The sequence below is a fragment of the Narcine bancroftii genome, chromosome 4, assembly GCF_036971445.1.
Source record: "Narcine bancroftii isolate sNarBan1 chromosome 4, sNarBan1.hap1, whole genome shotgun sequence".
Lineage (NCBI taxonomy): Eukaryota > Metazoa > Chordata > Chondrichthyes > Torpediniformes > Narcinidae > Narcine > Narcine bancroftii.
Window position 1 is genome coordinate 293,527,748 of NC_091472.1, and position 18,137 is coordinate 293,545,884.

The 18,137-nt window shown below is 43.4% G+C and overlaps 1 protein-coding gene across 15 annotated transcripts in view; it reads right to left on the minus strand.

Annotated features, from left to right (window-relative positions):
* Window positions 1-18,137, minus strand: part of pkp4 (plakophilin 4) — a 198,259-nt gene that overhangs the window by 90,286 nt on the left and 89,836 nt on the right. For 6 of the 15 annotated variants that reach the window (XM_069935462.1, XM_069935459.1, XM_069935457.1 and 3 more), the window contains one exon: window positions 12,313-12,350. The exons of 2 other annotated variants lie outside the window; for them this stretch is intronic. In XM_069935462.1, coding sequence (XP_069791563.1) covers window positions 12,313-12,350 — 38 coding nt within the window. Of the gene's footprint in view, window positions 1-12,312; window positions 12,351-15,201; window positions 15,348-18,137 lie in introns of those variants that run through there. 7 more of the 15 variants (XM_069935461.1, XM_069935458.1, XM_069935455.1 and 4 more) reach the window with 3 other exon arrangements.

An 18,137-nucleotide genomic window follows, 5' to 3' on the forward strand; every position in this document is an offset into this window, starting at 1 on the left:
GTTATGTCATCAAAGACTTTCAAAGAACTACAGGTGCATCGTGGAGAACACTCTGGCTGGTTGGATCATTGTCTGGTAGCCTCCAGAGGGTTATTAACTCAGCTTGCAACATCAAAGAATTCACTCCATTGAGGACATCTAAAAGAGGAGGGGTCTTAAGAAAGCAGCATCTATCCTCAAGGACCACCACCACCCAGGACATGCTCTCTTTGCTCTGCTACCAAAGGAAAAAGGTACAGGAGCCTACAAATTGATCAATGAACCAAAGATACTGCCTTACATTGTCTTTTTGAGTATTACTTTATATTTATTTTTGTTAGGCAGCTTATATAAATCTTTGCACTGTGATGCTACCACAAAACAATAAATTTTATGACAATAAATTCTGATTCTGCTCAATGACTTCAACCACCTTATCAACTGAGACAGTACAACTCCAATTATCCGAAACCCTTAGTTATCCAAAATTTTTTGGACAAAGAAGTGACATCATTTCGCCTCCAAAAATTTTTGGATAAATGAGGATAGATGAAACAATCAGAAATCCTCAGTTATCTGAAATTTTAATCGGAGCTGAACTGACATTACAGGTTGAAAAAAATGTTAAACCCAGCATGCTCATGTGCATCACTGAGACATCATTTTGATTCCAACGGAGCATTTGAGAGTTTTGCACTAGCAAAGAGGTCTGCAGATCGTACTGTGGATGTGACTAAAAATAAAAAGAGGAAATGTTGATATCTGTCCATACAAAAGAAAGTGAAGCTGCCATTTTTTTGGTGAGAATTAAACACTATTTCATGCTTGAACAGGCATCCCTTGTTGCTTTTTGTTGTTTAAACACTGATACAAGTGACTTGCTGTTGCTATTGGGCTGTTTTTAAAAAATGACCAGTTATCCGAAAATATCATTTATCCAAAATAGGCCTAGTCCCGACCATTTTGGATAATTGGAGTTGTCCTGCACTTTATTTCCAGAATTCACTGTTCTATTCGTATTCATCATGGTCAACAGACTAGAGAGGCTGAATGGTCTGTTTTCTGTGCTGTAACATTCTATGGTTCTATAGCCCTTTTCACACTGGCCAACCAGTAGATTGGCAGTTCAGTGAACCGGTGAAGGAAGCTGTTTTTGTCTTTCACACTTGACCACTGTTAACTGGATCCTTGTGCCCTTTTCTATCCTCCACCGGCGATGTCTGAGTGACGCATCGAGTGATGGTGGACCTGCCCTAAATCCTGATCAATGTATTATGATCTGGTATTTAAACATAATTAAGCATTAAGTAGAGCACAGTATGAGCCCTTCCGCCCCTGTTGTTGTGCCAACCTCTTATAAATCTTTATAATTTTATAAAAGACAGTGGGAAAGTATAGCCACACAATTTATAAACACCGTGGGAAGAGTCCTAGCAGCAATAGCGCACAATTTATAAAGACTGTGAGAAAGAGTGATGGTGGACCTGCCCTCCCAGAATTCCATGAGGCAGGGAAAGAGCTGTATGCACGGAACATCCATGGAGCACTCATGGAGGGGTTCTGATGATGTATGTGTATGTGCTGATTAAAGAGCTTTCAGACTCGGCTCTGAACCAGTAGATTGGCTATCAATTACTGAGAAAAGGTGCCAGTGTGAAAGGGGCTTATGGTTCTAGGTATCGTGCCCTTCATAATGTTTGGGACAAAGACACTTTTTTCCTTTTTTGCCCCTGTGCACCACAGTTTTTAAGTTGTAATCGAACAATTCACATGTGATTAAAGTGCACATTCCAGATTTTATTCCAGGTTATTTGTATATATTTTGAAACAATGATCCCAAACATTATATGCTAAAGCAACAAAGGAGTTTTTCAAAGCTAAAAACTGGAAAATTCTTGAATGGTCAAATAGTCCAATTGAGTAAGCCTTCCATGTGCTGAAGAGAAAATTTAAGGAGCTGAAGATGGCTGCAGTAGAGGCCTGGCAAAACATCACTAGAGAAGATAGTCAGCACCTGGTGATATGTACGAATCAAAGACTTCAAGCAGTCATTGCGTGCAAAGGGTATGCAACAAAATAGTAAACATAACTACTTTAACATATGGTACATACCATTGTTATGTGCCTGAAATGAGGGGACTATGTATAAGAAGAGTTGTAACTTCTACAAGGTCAAACTGAAATGTATACAAATAACCTGGAATAAAATCTGGAATGTGCACTTTAATCAATGCGAATTGTTTGATTACAAATTGAAAACTGTGGAGCACAGGGGCAATTAAAAGAAAAATGTGTCTTTGATCCAAACATTATGAAGGGCACTGTATCTCTTTGAGCTTGCCATCTTGAGTGGCCTTGCATCACACACAGGGAAGGCCATCTCTCAGTAGTTTTTTGTGCTGCCCTTAATCCACATACCCCCTGCCTCTCCAATTTTCTTTTCTTCTTATCTCGAAAAATCTCACTGAAACTTCATGCAGAAATATATTTCCAAAACCAACAATTCCACTCTTGGGGAGGAGATGAACCCACACAAAGCAGAGGACAGATAACATACCTGGTCAGGTGATGAGGGACGGTGCGGACCAGCTGACTGAGGTCCTAAAGGCATCTTCAATACCTTACTCCAGCAGTCCATTATTCCCATAAGATTCAAGATTCAATTTATTATCATAGTAATAAAACAATGTCACCAGGAATTGACTAAATGCCTCTTACAGTCTTACAGTCAGAGAGAAACAAAAGAGTCCCTCCGAGTCACCGAGTGTCTATAGATTTAGTCTCCAGTGTTTCTGCAGCCCCTGCAGCCACACAGAGTCCAGTCCAGACCATTGGCAACCCAAGCTCCAGATCCAAACCTCCAACACCGTCAGGACCACTGGCACCACCTCACATCCCGGTTCCGATATCTAGAACCCCTCCAGCCAGTTCGAAGCAGTCTCCAGCAGTCCACAGCCCGGCGTGAGTCTCCCGTCAGCAGTCTCCAGCAGCCCAAGGCTTCAACAGGTTCCTTGCCATGAGTTTCCAGCAGCCTGCCGCAAGCACTGATTCCTCAGTCGCAGAGCCCCCTCACTGGTCCGCCGCCGTGATCACCATCCTCACGAGTTGTCTCCTCCACTTCTCCTTCTCAGACGGTGCGTAATCTTCCCATCCTCTGGTGCCCTGCTCTAGTTTTCTACTTCTGCAGACCCTTGTGGCTGCTACCAATTAATAGGCACCACCATCTTGAGTGCAGACCCGTGGTCACAGGATTTCAACCATAATCACTGCCGGCTACCTCAATGGACCATTCAAAGCCTGTATAGAGCCATTGGCAGTTGACTGGTTGGCTAGACCTCACAGGAGCACTGCATCACTGCTCCCCGCAGGCCCGCACCAGCGGCAGCGCTGCCGCTACAGCGGCTTTGGCAGAGTTGCCATCTTTACATCAAGGCAGCCACCATCATCGTGGTGTCAAAGAGAGTGACAGTAGCCACTGGACTACCATCCTGTGGCACTGACTGCTAGGATCATGATTTGATCGCGTATAAAAGCACACCTACCAGTGACAATGGACCCATTCCAGTTTGTCTATTGGACAAACTGATCCACAGACTATGCAATAGCCCTGCCCCTGACCCTCCACTCTGTCCTTACCCACCTCATACACCAGACGGTTGTTGATTGACTTTAGCTTGGCATTCAACATAATCACACCTCAGAGGCTGATGGATAAATTGCCCTCATTGGGATTCATTAACCTTCTCTGCAACTGGATACTGGAGTTCTTGATTAAAAAACCACAGTCTGTGCAGATTGACAGCAAAGACTCACACTGAGCACTGGCACACTACAGGGCTGTGTGCTCAGCTCGCCATTGTTCACGCTGCTATATCAAGACTGTACTGCCAAGTTCAGCTCCAGAAGAATCATCAAGTTTGCAGATGATAGATAGCCTAAATGGCAACAATGATGAGTCAGCTTACAGACAGGAGGCTGAAAGGCTTGCACAGATGTACAAGAGCAACAACCTGAGTTTCAACGTGGTCATGACAAAGGAGATGATTATGGTCTTCAGGAGGACGACTAACACCTTCCTATTTCATATCACTGGCTCCGTCATAGAGAGATTGGAGAGCACAAAGTTCCTTGACATCCATTGAAAGGATGACCAATCCTGCACCATAAATACCTTCTCATTAGTCAGGAAGGTGCAGCAATGCCTACATTTCCTAAAGAGCACAATCGAGTGCCTTGGCTGGTTGCATCATAGTGTGGTGTGGTAGCTGCAAAGCATCAGATCAGAGGTCAGTATGGAGAGTGACTATCACTGTGGTCCCCATTCCATCTATTAATAATATCTACAAAGAGTGATGCTTATAGAGGGCACTATCTTCTAGGAAGAGGTACAAGAGCATAAAGACCAGGACTGCCAAGCTGGAAAACAGGTTCTTCCTGGAGGCAGTGAGACTGTTAAACAATCCTAGAAGCACATTTAAGTTATTTTGTATATTGGATTGCTATTGCTATGTATGTATGGTGTACTGTGCGTCTATGTGTTTTCACTATGGTCTGGAGGCAAGCCGTTTCGTCGGGATGTATATTCATATGTACAATCAGATGAAAATAAACGAACTTGATTTGTGAACTTCATCCTCACCTCTGCTTTTAATGACATTATCTTTCACCTGTGAATCCGCAAGGTACAATAATTCCCTGTTCCCTTTAATTCATGAAACAAAGTGAATGGATATGTTGGACAATCAATTTCATGGCTGGAGCTGGATGGCAACAAGCACTTAACCCTCCCACCCTCCAAAAAGGTAGTAGCCTGTTCTTCCACTTTCAGTTTGAGCACACATATCTTCAAGTCCTGCAACTTTAATAAAGAACCGTATTTAATATACATTGACGTTCCCCATTTTACATTACATTTTTCCCACAATAAACTTAATTTCTCATTCATCTATTGATATAGGGACACCATTATCCCTGAGCATAAAGCCCTCCAAAAAGTCATGGACACAGCCCAGGACATCACAGATAAAACCCTTCCCTCTATTGAGAGCATCTACAGGGAACACTACTGTCGGAGAGCAGCAGCAATCATCAAGAATCCTCATCACCCAGCACATGCTCTGTTCCCGCTGCTGACATTAGAAAAAGGTATCGGTGCCACAAGATTTACACCATCAGGTTCAGGAACAGCTGCTATCCCTCCACCATCAGACTCCTCAGCCACAAACTCAATGAGGAACTCATTTAAGGACTCTTACTTGCGCCCTTTATTGATTTTTTTTTTGCAGAGTCAGTTTGTTCACATCCGTTATCTGTTTAGTTCTTTATTGTTTACATGTATACATTATGTACAGTTTTTTTTGCACTACCAATGTGCTAATTCTGCCTCGTCTGCATTAAAAAGAATCTCAGGTTTATATGTGACGTCATGTATGTACTCTTGACAATAAATCTGAAATCTGCCATTAGAATATAAACCGGTCTGTTTATATTCGGCTCTAATCAATGCCTCCTTCACAATTAAAATTTTGTCATTGGCAAACTTACAAACTGTGGCTTCCCCACACTCCACCAAACTCTATCTAAAAACAATGGCTCTGTGACTGATCCCTGGAGAACACCATTATTCACCTTTATCAAATCCAAAGGGCACAATGCTCCACAACTGTCTCAGTCTACTGTTTGTTACTTGACCCATTTCATTTCCACGCTACCAAAAAAAAGTGAAATTCAAAATAAAAGAATAAAATTATAGAGCTCCTGTGCAATGAGAAAGAGTTAAAAGTTAAATGTTAATCTTTCTACAGATGCTGCCTGATTTGCTGAGTGTTTTCATCATTTTTGTTTTATATAATTTATTTGGTACCAATGTAACTTGTTACATGGCTCATATCACAAGCGTTTTGAAAGTCCACATACACATTAACCACCTTACCCTCGTCGTTTTTTTTTAACTTAATTATCAAGATGGTTAAAACACAAGTTGGTAAGCCGGAGTACATCCATACCAACTTGCCTTCTGTCTCTAAGAAGGGTGAAGGAGATTCAAAGAGCCTTTGTATTAATAATGCTTTTAAGGTCATACTTGAATACTCTGATATCTAGAAGAGTTTTGAGGAATGAAATCTACTGCCTTTATAATGGTCTAGTTGAGCTGTGTGTGGAGATTAACAGCAATGTGAGTTAGCTTGTAATTGGTCTCTGAAATAGCCTTGTAAGACTTTCCGATATACCAGAAATCCTAAATTAAAACATGGTAAAAAATAAAACCAGATCATTACCTCTAGTATTCTTCCCTCTTTCTATCTTTTGAGCATATATTCCCCATTAGAAACATTTGATAATAGGTTGGTTGCATTACTATATCAATTGGTTTTGCTCTTCCTATGAACCACTGCACACATGTTCTCTATTACCTCAATGTTCAAATTGCATGTCTTATACACAGTACTGGATGAAAAACAATATTTTCAAATTAAATATTGGGAACGTTTCAAAAATTAATTAGTAGTGGCCGATGTGATGTTCTCGGTTTTCTAAGAGTAAACATACCACAACACTGTAAATTATTTTTAAAAAGTTGCAACTGAAATTGCTGAGTCATTGGAATAGTCTTGACTTGTTCACACAAGGTTATCTGGTATGAGCTCTTTCACGCTGCCACTTAAACGTGGATTGGACCTGGGAATTTAGCAGTTCACCTGTCAGTGTGAACGCTCTGAACCCGGTAGGATACAAATCAACCTGGAACTGATACCACCAAGGAGGTTGAATGGGCCAATATGAATGGGCCACCCACTATGCCAAGTAGCATTAGTCATGTCCTTGACTGCGTGCTTGCATCAGCCTGGTGGGAAACAGTCAGTCTGGCCAGATTGTTTGGAGGGAAGGTCAGTGTTTCAGTATAGTTAAGGCTAGTGTTCTGTTTTTAAAGGTTTTCAGTGTAGCCGTTAGTTTAGTATTGACATGACATGATACATATAGTGTTAGTGTAGTTTTTGTATTAGTGTTCTTTTTTCTTCTTTGGCTTGGCTTCGCGGACGAAGATTTATGGAGGGGGTTTATTGGAGGTATTAGCGTGTAGTACTAGTGTAGTTTTAGTATTAGTGTTGGGATAATGGTGGCCAACTGGGGGGGGGACCAGGAAGTGCAGGAGCTCCTATCGATAAGTGCTGAAGAGGAAATCTCCAAACATGTAACGGGCACTGTGAAGGATGGTTCATTATATGACAGGGTCACCTATAGGTTCAAGGACCTAGATTTGACACTAGGTTTGCCAGATTGTGAGGGAGCTGGTCTGTGAGTTTGTCCTCAGTTTGGACCGTCTGAAGCCCACTGCAGTAGATTTTCCCATGCTCTTTTAAAAATTGTGTGCATATTTTATTAAATTGTGCATGTATTTTCCCATGCTATTTTATACATTGTGTATGTATTTTCCCCACGCTTTTATATACATAGTGTGCTTATGTCTTATTGAATTGTACTGTGGCGATGCACAAGTATGCCTTGACGAACTGGCCCCACTTGTTACGCACGGTCAGCAGGGCAGTTGTGGCAAAGATGGCGACGTACTTTCATCTCTTCTAGTCCAGGCTGGAATTTGGTGTGCACGCTTGAGTCACCATGACGCAAGCCGCAGGACATACGTGTGGTCCGACTGGCAGCCTAATATGCAAGCGCGCGAAGTTTAAATACACATTCTGTTGTGATACCTAAACTAGCAGCCTGTGTCTCCAGTCTGTACAACCGCTCTCTCTCTCAATGAAAAGGACCCCGCAGCGGTAGGCGCCTAAGTGCTAAAACTGCTGACCTTCTGGATCAACTGGCCCCGCACCTGGTTCGGCCAAGCGGAGGCCCTGTTCCAGATTAAGCACTTCCGATTCAATGAGGTATTTCTACGTCGTTAGCTTACTTGACCAAGATACTGCCACCTGCATAGATGACCTCATCCAAGCTCTGCCGGAAGAGGGTAAATATCTTGCCTTAAAAAACCTCCTTATCAGCAAATAAGGCCTCTCCCGGCGTGAGAGGGTTGCTAGACTCCTGCATTTGGATGGCCTGGGGAACAGGATGCCATCTGCACTTATGAATGAGATGCTTGCGCTGGCAGTCGGCCATAAGTTCTGCCTCATGATTGAGCAAGCCTTCCTGGAACAAATGCCAGAGGACATCAGACTTTTGCTCATCACGCCGATTTCAGTGACCCCTTGCAAAGTTGCAGAGAAGGCCGACGTCCTCTACTGCACCAAACGCAAGGCCCACGAGACGGTTAACTGAGTTACTAAGCCAAGCATGAGTCCACCCAGAAGAAAAGCACCCCCGTCAGAACGCCGCCTCTAAAACCAGAGCCAAGCCCCTATGGATCAACACCTGTGTTTCTACTACCTACGCTGGGGCACCGAGGTATGCAAATACTGATAGCCCTGCTCGTTTCAGTGGCCATGGTAGCTGGCTGACAGAAAAGCTATTTCATGTGTGGAACAACATCTCAGGCCGTAGGTTCCTTGTCGACACAGGAGCCGAGATAAGCGTCATTGCACCAACTTCCCTGGAGATGTGCACGAGCTCACACAGCCACACCCTACAAGCAGTGAACAATTCCACCATTAGAACCTTCGGTCGGAAGTGCATACCCCTACATTTTGGGGAGACGAGCGTTCAGTGGCAGTTCATGCTGGCGGCAGTGGACAAACCCTTGCTGGGCATGGATTTCTTTCAGGTGCACTTGTTACTGGTGGACCTGCATGGCAGACACCTGGTCCACACAGAGATGTTTCAGACAGTACCTCTCGGTTCTTCAACCGAGCCAACCACCCGTCTAACCTCTATACCCGTATGTTTACTCTTGAGGTCTCCCTCAAGCAACCTCTACACCCGCCTGCTCAGAGACTAATCCACCACCATTCTACACCCACAGTTCCCCTCAACACAACTGAGACACGGCGCCCAACACCACATCGTGACCAATGGACCTCCCATTCACTCGTGAGCCCGTAGACTGGCGCTGGACCACTCGAACTTGCCAAGGAGGAGTTCACACGCATGGAGGAGCAGGGCATTGTCCATAGATATGACAGCCCATGGGTTTCACTCCTCCACAATGTGCCCAAAGCCAATGGCAGTTGGCGACTGTGCAGCAACTAATGCCATTTGAAGAGGCTACAGTTCCGGATGACTACCCAGTGCCTCACACTCAGGACTTCACAGCAAATCTCCAAAGTTGACCTGACGTACAGAAGACAGCCATCATCACTCCATTTGGCCTTTTTGAGTTCCTGACGATGCCGTTTGCCTGAGGACCACCGTACAGACATTTGAACAGTTGATGGACACGGTAAGGTGAGACCTACCTTTCTTTTCATTTACCTTGACGACATCCTGGTGGCAAGCAGCACGCAGGAGGAACACGTGGCACACCTACAACAATCCTTCACCTGCCTGACACAGGTCAGCCTCACCATCAACCCCACAAAGTTTGAGTTCGGCTGCGAGGAGATTGATTTTTTGGGCCACTGCATCATCAAAGATGGCACAGCGCTACTCCCGGACTAGGTAGAGGCCATCCACCAGTTCCCGAAGCCACCCACATTCAAAGGCCTTCAGGAGTTCGCGGGGATGGTCAACTTTTACAATAGGTTCATTCCTGAGGTGGCCAACATCATGCACCTCCTTTTCAACCTGATGAGTGCCTCCACCAAAGACCTTCACTGGACCGACAAGCCCTCAGCCACTTTCGCAGCTACCAAGGAGGCACTAGCACGTTCAACCATGCTAGTGCACCCATGGATGGACGCACCTTCAGCACTCACGGTTAACACATCTGGGACGAAACATGGAAGCCACTTGCATTCTTAAGCCATCATCTCCGACCACCTAAACCCAAGTACAGCACCTTTGACAGGGAGCTGCTTGCCCTCCAGCTTGCGGTTCGACACTTCATTATTTTCTGGAGGGCTGGACCTTCACGGACTACGCCAACCACAAGCCGTTAACCTTCACCTTCCACAAAGCTTTGGATCCATGGTCCGCCCACCAGCAGAGGTACCTGTCATACATTTCCGAATTTACAACCTCCATTCGTCATCTCTCCAGAAAACACAATCGTCACAAGACAACCTCTCCAGTCCTGCAGTGTGTTCCCTTTCACGGGGCTTTGACTTCTACGAGCCGGTCTGGGCCCAACAATCCAACCTGGACACGAAGTGTTTTCGCATGGCCATCATGGGCCTACAACAGCAGGACCTGCCCTTGGACGATGGCACTATCACCCAGCCAGTGGTACCAGCAAAGTAGCAGAAAACAGTCTTTGACCTCATACACGGTTTGTTGTACGACGGTCCAGATGATTTCCACCCAGTTCATCTGGCATGGCCTTTGCAAAAGGGTCACAGAGTGGTCGAGACCTTGCCTGGACTGCCATATGGCAAAGCTGTAGATGCACACATGAGCGTCTATCCAGCAGTTCGAGCCCGCCTCGCGCAGATTCGAACATGACCATGTGGACATAGTGGGCCCCCTATCTGTCTCGAGTGGTTATTGCTACCTGCTCACCATGGTGGACAGATTCACCTGGTGGCCAGAGGCGACCCCTCTTCCTGACAAGGGCTTTCCTAGCTACCTGGGTCTCCTGGTTCTGTGTCCCCCCCCCACATTACTATTGAGCGCAGCGCGCAGTTCACGTCCACCTTATAGAGCAAGCGGTCCAAACTCCTGGGGACTGAGCTCCATCGTACAATTGCCTTTCACCCCCAGTCCAACGGCCTGATGGAGTGGTTCCATCAGCACCTAAAATCAGCCCTCATGGCACAACTCAAGGGCCTCAACTGGGCAGATGAGCTCTCTTGGGTCCTCCTGGGTGTCTGTACGGCCTCCAAAGGTGACTTGCATGCCTCAACCGCTGAATTGCTTTACGGAGAGGCCCTCGCCGTCCCGGGTCATTCCTTTCCCCCGCCACCAACTCAACACCAAGAGAGCACACTGGAGTGCATAAGGGAGAAGCTGAGGCTCTTTGCCCACCCCCCCCCCACCACCTCCACCCTCACATCACTCATGTTCCCCACAATTTAACATCTTGAGCTTATGTCTTTGTATGCAGGGTAGGTAACAGAGCACCTTTTCAGCATCCCTATGAGGGACCCTACAGAGTGTTCTGCAGAACGGGTTCCATCTTTACCTTTGAAATCTGGGGCAAGAAGGAGCTTTTCACTGTGGACTGTCTGAAGCTCGCACACTTGGACGAAACCCAGTCCCAGTCCAGCAGCCAGCAGCCAGCGTGCAGAGGCAGGCTGCCAAAGGAGCAGGACAGCACTGGTGCTGGCTCTTGGTTTTGGGGGAGGGGGGGGGGGGCGGCGTGGTTGTGTGGCAACACACAAGTATGCTGTGATGAACTGGCCCCGCTTGTTATGCGCGGTCAATGGGGCAAGCGCAGCAAAGATGGAGGCGCACATCCATCTCTTCCAGTCCGGATCGGAAGTTGGTGGGCACGCTTGTGTCAGTGTGACACAAGCCTCGGGGTGTACGCACAGTTCAACTGGCAGCCTAATAAGCACCCGCGCAAAGTTTGAATAAACATTCTGTTGTGATACGCGAGCTTGCAGCCCGTGTCTCCAGTCTGTAAAATCGCTCTCTCACAATGCAGTACAGTGCGGGTTTTTCTCCACTCTCTTTTATACATTGTGCTTATATGTCTTAAATTGTGCATGTTTTTTTCCCCACGGTCTTTCATAAATTGTGCATGTGCTTTATTTCCGTTACGATTTCACTGCATTGCATGTATGCAATACATTACTCAGTACATCACTACTGGAGGTTGCTCCTCAATACCGGACCCGGGATTTCATGGCCCAGTGTGATTAGCCTACCCAGTGTTTCAACACAGATCATTCACACATCTAGTTAGTGGGTTGGCAGTGTGAAAGGGGTTTTTGATTGTGAATTACTGAATGCTGCAAGGGTAATAAAGGTATTTGGAGTGTTAATATTCTGCTAATTAAGCGCAAAATACTAACAGGAATTATGAATTAAATCAAAATTGTGTATAATTACAACATATTTGTAGCCTAAATACTTATAAACACCAAAAACATTTTTTTTTGTTCCAACAATGTGTCAGAAGATGAAATAACTTAAAATCAGAAAAAAACGATCACCATTCCTTCACCTATTGCCCACAACCATCTGAAGAGTACATTAAACTTTGCAAACTACTACTGTACTTAGTTAAAATGAATGCCTGCAAAGTTCCAACAATGCTAAATTTATTATGCAAAGTTATATATTTATATATAAATATACTCCAAGCAGAAAGAAAAACTACAAATTACACTTTGCTAATACCTGTTGGCCTCCAATGGAAGGATTTTTCAGTTGAGCTGCTGGTAGAGGTTGGGGGTAGCGGGGAGAAAAAAAGAAAAAAGATTCATTCAAAGTACATTAAGAGTCGTATTATGGCACATTAACTACACATATCTACATTTCATTATATTGAACAATTTTAATAAGAATTTCTATTGAACAATAAAATGAAGGCTCATTTTGAACATTCAATGGTCTTTTTTGGGATCATTAGGCTTCTACGTCAAGGATTTCAATCATTTTCATTGTTATTCTACATTTGTAAATAAGTACTTCTGCATAATTACAGTAACTCAGAACAATTTAAAAAAAAAATTCCAGAAAGTAAAGTCACAACTTTTCTCCATTTTGCCTTTCACATTTTTGTCACTTGATCTCTCCTCACTTCTATTCAATCATTTCCTCTTTGTACTTTAGGATATGAGAAAAATATAAACATGGAGAAATCCTCAACTTAATTAATGAGAAAAAAACCTGTTGTCTATTCATTAGTCTTTCCTTTCCTCTCTGCATACTCAAAACATCGATTTTTACCTGTTCGAACAAAAAGGTCAACAAACTCTAAACTTTTTTAGCTGTCTAATCAAGTATTTTCTATTTTTATATCAGATTTCAGCATCCACAGTTCTTTGCCTCTATGGCAATATTTTAATATAATTAATTATGTTTAGCAAAAAAATCTATCAAGTGTGGTTAGACGGGCACATATGCAATAGGTCAAAGGAGGAGAGATTTAACAGAGGCGGAGAAAGAAAACCCAGTTGCCAGGGAGCCAATTAAAAGTAAATCAAGTTCAGAGGCTTGATATTGAGAGATTTATATGTAAGTGGTGGGCCCCTTGAAGGTGATAAGCTGGAGAAGGCAATTCCAGAGACAGTAAGGAAGTCAGAGTTTGGGTGTAGAGGAAGATCCAAACAAGAATGAGAGATAATTACTGACTATAGGGCACGAAAGACAAAGTCAGAATAGTAAAGCAATGGAATAAAACCAAAGTGACCATGGGAATAACGAGTAAACAAGATTATCAAATCAATAAGTGAATGGGGAGTATGAAATCAAACAAAAAAATGTCAGAGTTGTGAAATACCGAGTAGGAAGACAACCTAACAGATCAGCGTGAACATATTCTCTACTCCCTGAGGATTCTTGATACTGAATTTTAGATGATGATTTTTGTCTTTATCAATTGTATATTGGTGGTATTTGCCCAATCAAGGAGATGGCAGAGGGTCTCAGCAGGTCAGGCAGCATTTATGGAAAGCAACATTTTCCTCCTTTTCTTGAAGTTTTCTCCCCATCTCTCTCTCCCTTTCCCATGAGGGGAATTCTGTGTAGTTCACAAGATCACAAGATAAAGGAACAGAAGCAGGCCACGGCTCATCGAGTCTGTTCCGCGACTCTACCCTCAGCTGAACTAATATTCACACCTAGTTCCAATTGCCAGCCATTCCCCCATATCCCCTGATGCCCCCCCGATCAATGAGAAACTTATCAATCTCCTGCTTTAACTCTCCCAGTGATTGGGTCTCCACTGCTTAATGCGGCAATGAGTTCCACGAATCCACAACCTGCTGACTAAAGAAGTTTTTTTCTCATCTGTTTTAAATGGATAACTTCTAATTTTAAGACTGTGGTCTCTTGTCCTTGATTCACCCACCAAGGGAAACATCTTATTGACATCCACTTTGACAAAACTTTTCAAAATTCATAATGTTTCTATGAGATCCCCACTCCTATACTCCAATGAATACAATCCAAGAGGTGCCAAATGTTCCTCATATATTAGCTCTTGTATTCCTGGAATCATCCTATGAATCTCCTCTGTATTCTCTCCAACATCACATCCTTTCTATGATAAGGGGCCCAAAATTGCACACAGTACTCCAAATGAGGCCTCATGAGTGCCCCACACAGCCTCATCAACACCTCTTTACTCTTATACACTATTCCTCTTGAAATGAATGCCAACATTGCAAACTTTTTTTTTTAACTACTGATCCAACTTTTAAGTTTCCCTGCACGAGGACACCCTTTGCACTTCCGAGGTTTAAATTTTCTCCCCATCTAAATAGTTCTCTGCCTGTTATTTTCACTACCATAATGTAGAACCATACATTTCTCAACATTGAATCTCACCTGCCATTTTTTTGCCCAGTTCCCTAAACTGTCTATATCCTTCTGCAACTTCTCGGTTTCTTCAACACTTCCTGCTCCACCATCTATCTTGGTGTCTTTTGCAAATACAGCCACAAAACTATTCAATCGACAATCCAAATCATTAATATAAATTGTAAACAGTAGAGGCCCCAAGACTGACTCCTGCGGAACACAACTTGCTACAGGCAGCCAACCTGAACTGGATCGATTTATTTCAACTCTTTGTTTCCTGCCTATCAGCCAATTTTCTATCCAATCTAATATTGTCCCTGTAATTCCATGGGCCCTCATTTTATTATGCAGTCTCACATGTGGCACCTTTCTGAAAGCCTTCTGAAAATCCAAATATACAACATCCACAGCCTCCCCTTTGTCCATCCTACCTGAGATTTCTTCAAAAAATTCTAATAGGTTGATCAAGCAGGATCTACCCTTCAAAAAACCTTGGTGACTTGGACCTATCCTGTCATGCATCCGTAGGTATTTCATAACCACGTCCTTGAGGATCGACTCTAATTCCTTCCCAACCACTGACATCAGACTAATAGGCCTATAGTTTCCTAAGGGGGGCTTTCTTAAACAGCGGAACCACATTTGGAACCTTCCAATCCTCTGGAATCATGCCAGAGTATATTGACTTCTAGAAAATCATCACTGCTCCCCACCCACCACCCCCACATTTTCATCTACTCGGCTTGATGACCACATACTCACCAAGACATTGTGAAATGTTACTCTGTAAATACTGCCAGACCCACTGAATCCTTCCAGCTTCTCAATGTTTGCTTAAGATTCCAGATTCTGCTGTTTGTGTCTGCGATATTGGCTCAGCTTGTTTGTGCTTTTTTCCCCCTTTTATTTCTTATTTCTTCCTCTGGAAGTGGAAGATTCAAGACAATTCAATGTATTTGTAATCATTTATTGACAAATTTCAAAGAATCCTTGCTTGAACATTTCAAGAAAGCCAATATTGATTTTAGAAAATGTATGTGCCACCAGAGATCAAGCCCAAAACAAAGCAATTAACTGCACAGCCATTGTCATTTCTTTCCTTTTCTCAGGAGCAAAGTGATGGATGGACAAGAGCTACTGAACAAAGCAGTTTTGAGTCCCATCTGATAAAAATTATATACCAAATGGATTTAAAAAAAATACCAAATTTTGGAAAATGTGCAAAGCTTAGTAATGAGTTGACCTGCAATCTAATTTTTTGGGGGGTAAGAAATAAATAGCCTTCAGTTTTGACTGAAAATAGCCTACCATGAAAGAGATCTAAAGAAGTTGCACGACATCAGATGTTTTGGGTGACAGAAAACTGACAAATAAATCAAAGCAGAAGAATACAAGAAAACACTCATCATACATAATACAACTAAGGAATGAAACTAAAGGAAAGATGCATTTCAATATTTGACATTCAACACATTAAACAAAGTGCAGTATTTAAGGTCAAGAGGAATGTGAAGATGTATCCAAAACAGCTCCAGGGTTCGTCACAGAAGACTTCAAGTATCATGTCCAGTTCTAGGTTCCAAGACTAGGGAGATATTCTAATATTGAAAGCTATGTAAAAATCAAATGTAAAACTCTGTAAAAAGACAATTTGATAAACTTTATTTTTTAAAATCTTGATTGGGAAAATTCTGAAAACATGATCCAAAAGATTCTCAAGATTATTACCAGAATTCTTGAAAAATCTATAAATTGATGGTAAATTGCAATCGAAACAAATATCAAGATATTTAATTGCACCCAGGGTTCATCATATAGAGAGAGTTTTTACAGCATGGAAGCAGGCCCTTTGGCCCATCTTGTCCATACTGACAAAGCTCATCCAACTGCCTGTGTTCAGCCCATATCCTTGTATACCTGTCCTCTCTATATATCTTTTTAAAATGCTTTGGAACAGCACAATTGTCCTCACCTCTACCAGGTGAGTCAACGTTGCATGTGACGCATGACGTACGTGTGACATCCGGCGTCACTGCGTCGACATCGCCAGTGACGTCATTCACCTGCATCCGAAAAAGCCCCAAACAGAAGGGCAAAATGGCTGTAGATCCACAGATCCTGTTAATGCCAGCATCTCTCCAATGATTCAACATAGTGGTTGATTGCTGCTGGCAAGTAAACATCACTTTGCTTCACATTTAAATCTCTCGCATTGCAAAGTCGCGAGCTGAACACGTCATTGCGCATCATCATGTACATCATAATCATTAGCCCACCGTTGTGGACCACCTGCAATTCAGTTTAGACTGCAGGCAGTCCGCAAAATTGTCTAGGGCTGCCACCGGAAAAATTTCAGATCAGGAATGAGTCACTCATTTCTGTTCTGTACTTTTTACACAGCCTGCATTGTGGGAATTTTGCAAAAATTTCCCGTTATGCAGCAGCTTTGTAAAATCCATAATTGACTTAGATGCCGAAAATTGGACCCAACACCAATCTCTGTAGCACACCACTAGGCACAGGCCTCCAATATGATTAACCATCCTCCATTGCCACCCTATATCTCCCTCTATCAAGCCAATCTTGCATCAAATTGCCGGCTTAATTTGGATCCCATGTAATTTAACCTTCCAGACCAGCCTACCGTGAATGACCTTGTCAAAGGCCTTTCTGCCTTGCCCTCAACACTTCTGGTCATCTCTTCAAAAAACTCAAATTTGTGAAATGCAGAGTGTCCCTAATCAGTCCTTGCTTTTCTAAATGCAAGTGGATCCCATCTCTCAGAATCCCCCTTCAGTAACTGACATTAAGTTCACTAGCCTGTACTTCCCTGGCTTATCCTTGCAGCCTTTTTGATATAAAGGCACAACATTAGCCACCCTCTAATTTTCCAGCACTTTACTCATGCTCAACAATACAAATATCTCTAGAAATAGGGATGAGGTCATGAAGAGGGAATATTGTACTTGAACTGGAGAGGGACCAATATCCTGGCAGGCACATTTGCTAGAGCTGTTGGGGTGGGGGTTGGGGGGGGGGGGTGGTTTAAATTAGTTTGGCAAGGGGGTGGGAATCAGAATGTGAGTGTAGAGATTAGGGTAGATGGACAAAAGCATGATGCTTCTGAGTTGGTGAGGAAGGACAGGCAGGGGACAAAGCATAAATGTAGCCAGTTAGAAGGGTTGAAATATGTCTATTTCAATGCTAGGAGTATTAGGAATAAAATGGATGAATTTAGAGCATGGATCAACACATGGAGCTATGATGTTGTGGCCATTTGGGGAAGGGCAAGATAGGCTGATGCAGGTAATGAGGTTTAGGTATTTTAAATGGAATAGGAATGGAGCTAGAAAAGGGGTGGGGTGGGGGCAGTAGCATTACTTGTCAAGGGTAGTATCATGGCTATAGAAAGGGAGGACACTGCACAGTGAGTTGGTGTGGGTGGATGTCAGAAATAGGAAGGGAAATATCACTGTGCTGTAGCCCTCACGACAATGAGGAGCAAATAAGCAGGCAGATTTTGGAGTGGTGTAGGAAATACAGGGTTGTAGTTATGTGTGATTTCCCTAATATTGACTGGAACCTCCTGATTGCAAGAGGGATGGATGGGGCTAAATTTGTCAGTGGTGATCAAAAAGGATTCCTGACACAGCACGAGAGGAAAAGTGATTCTGGATCTGGTTCTGAGGAAGGAACCT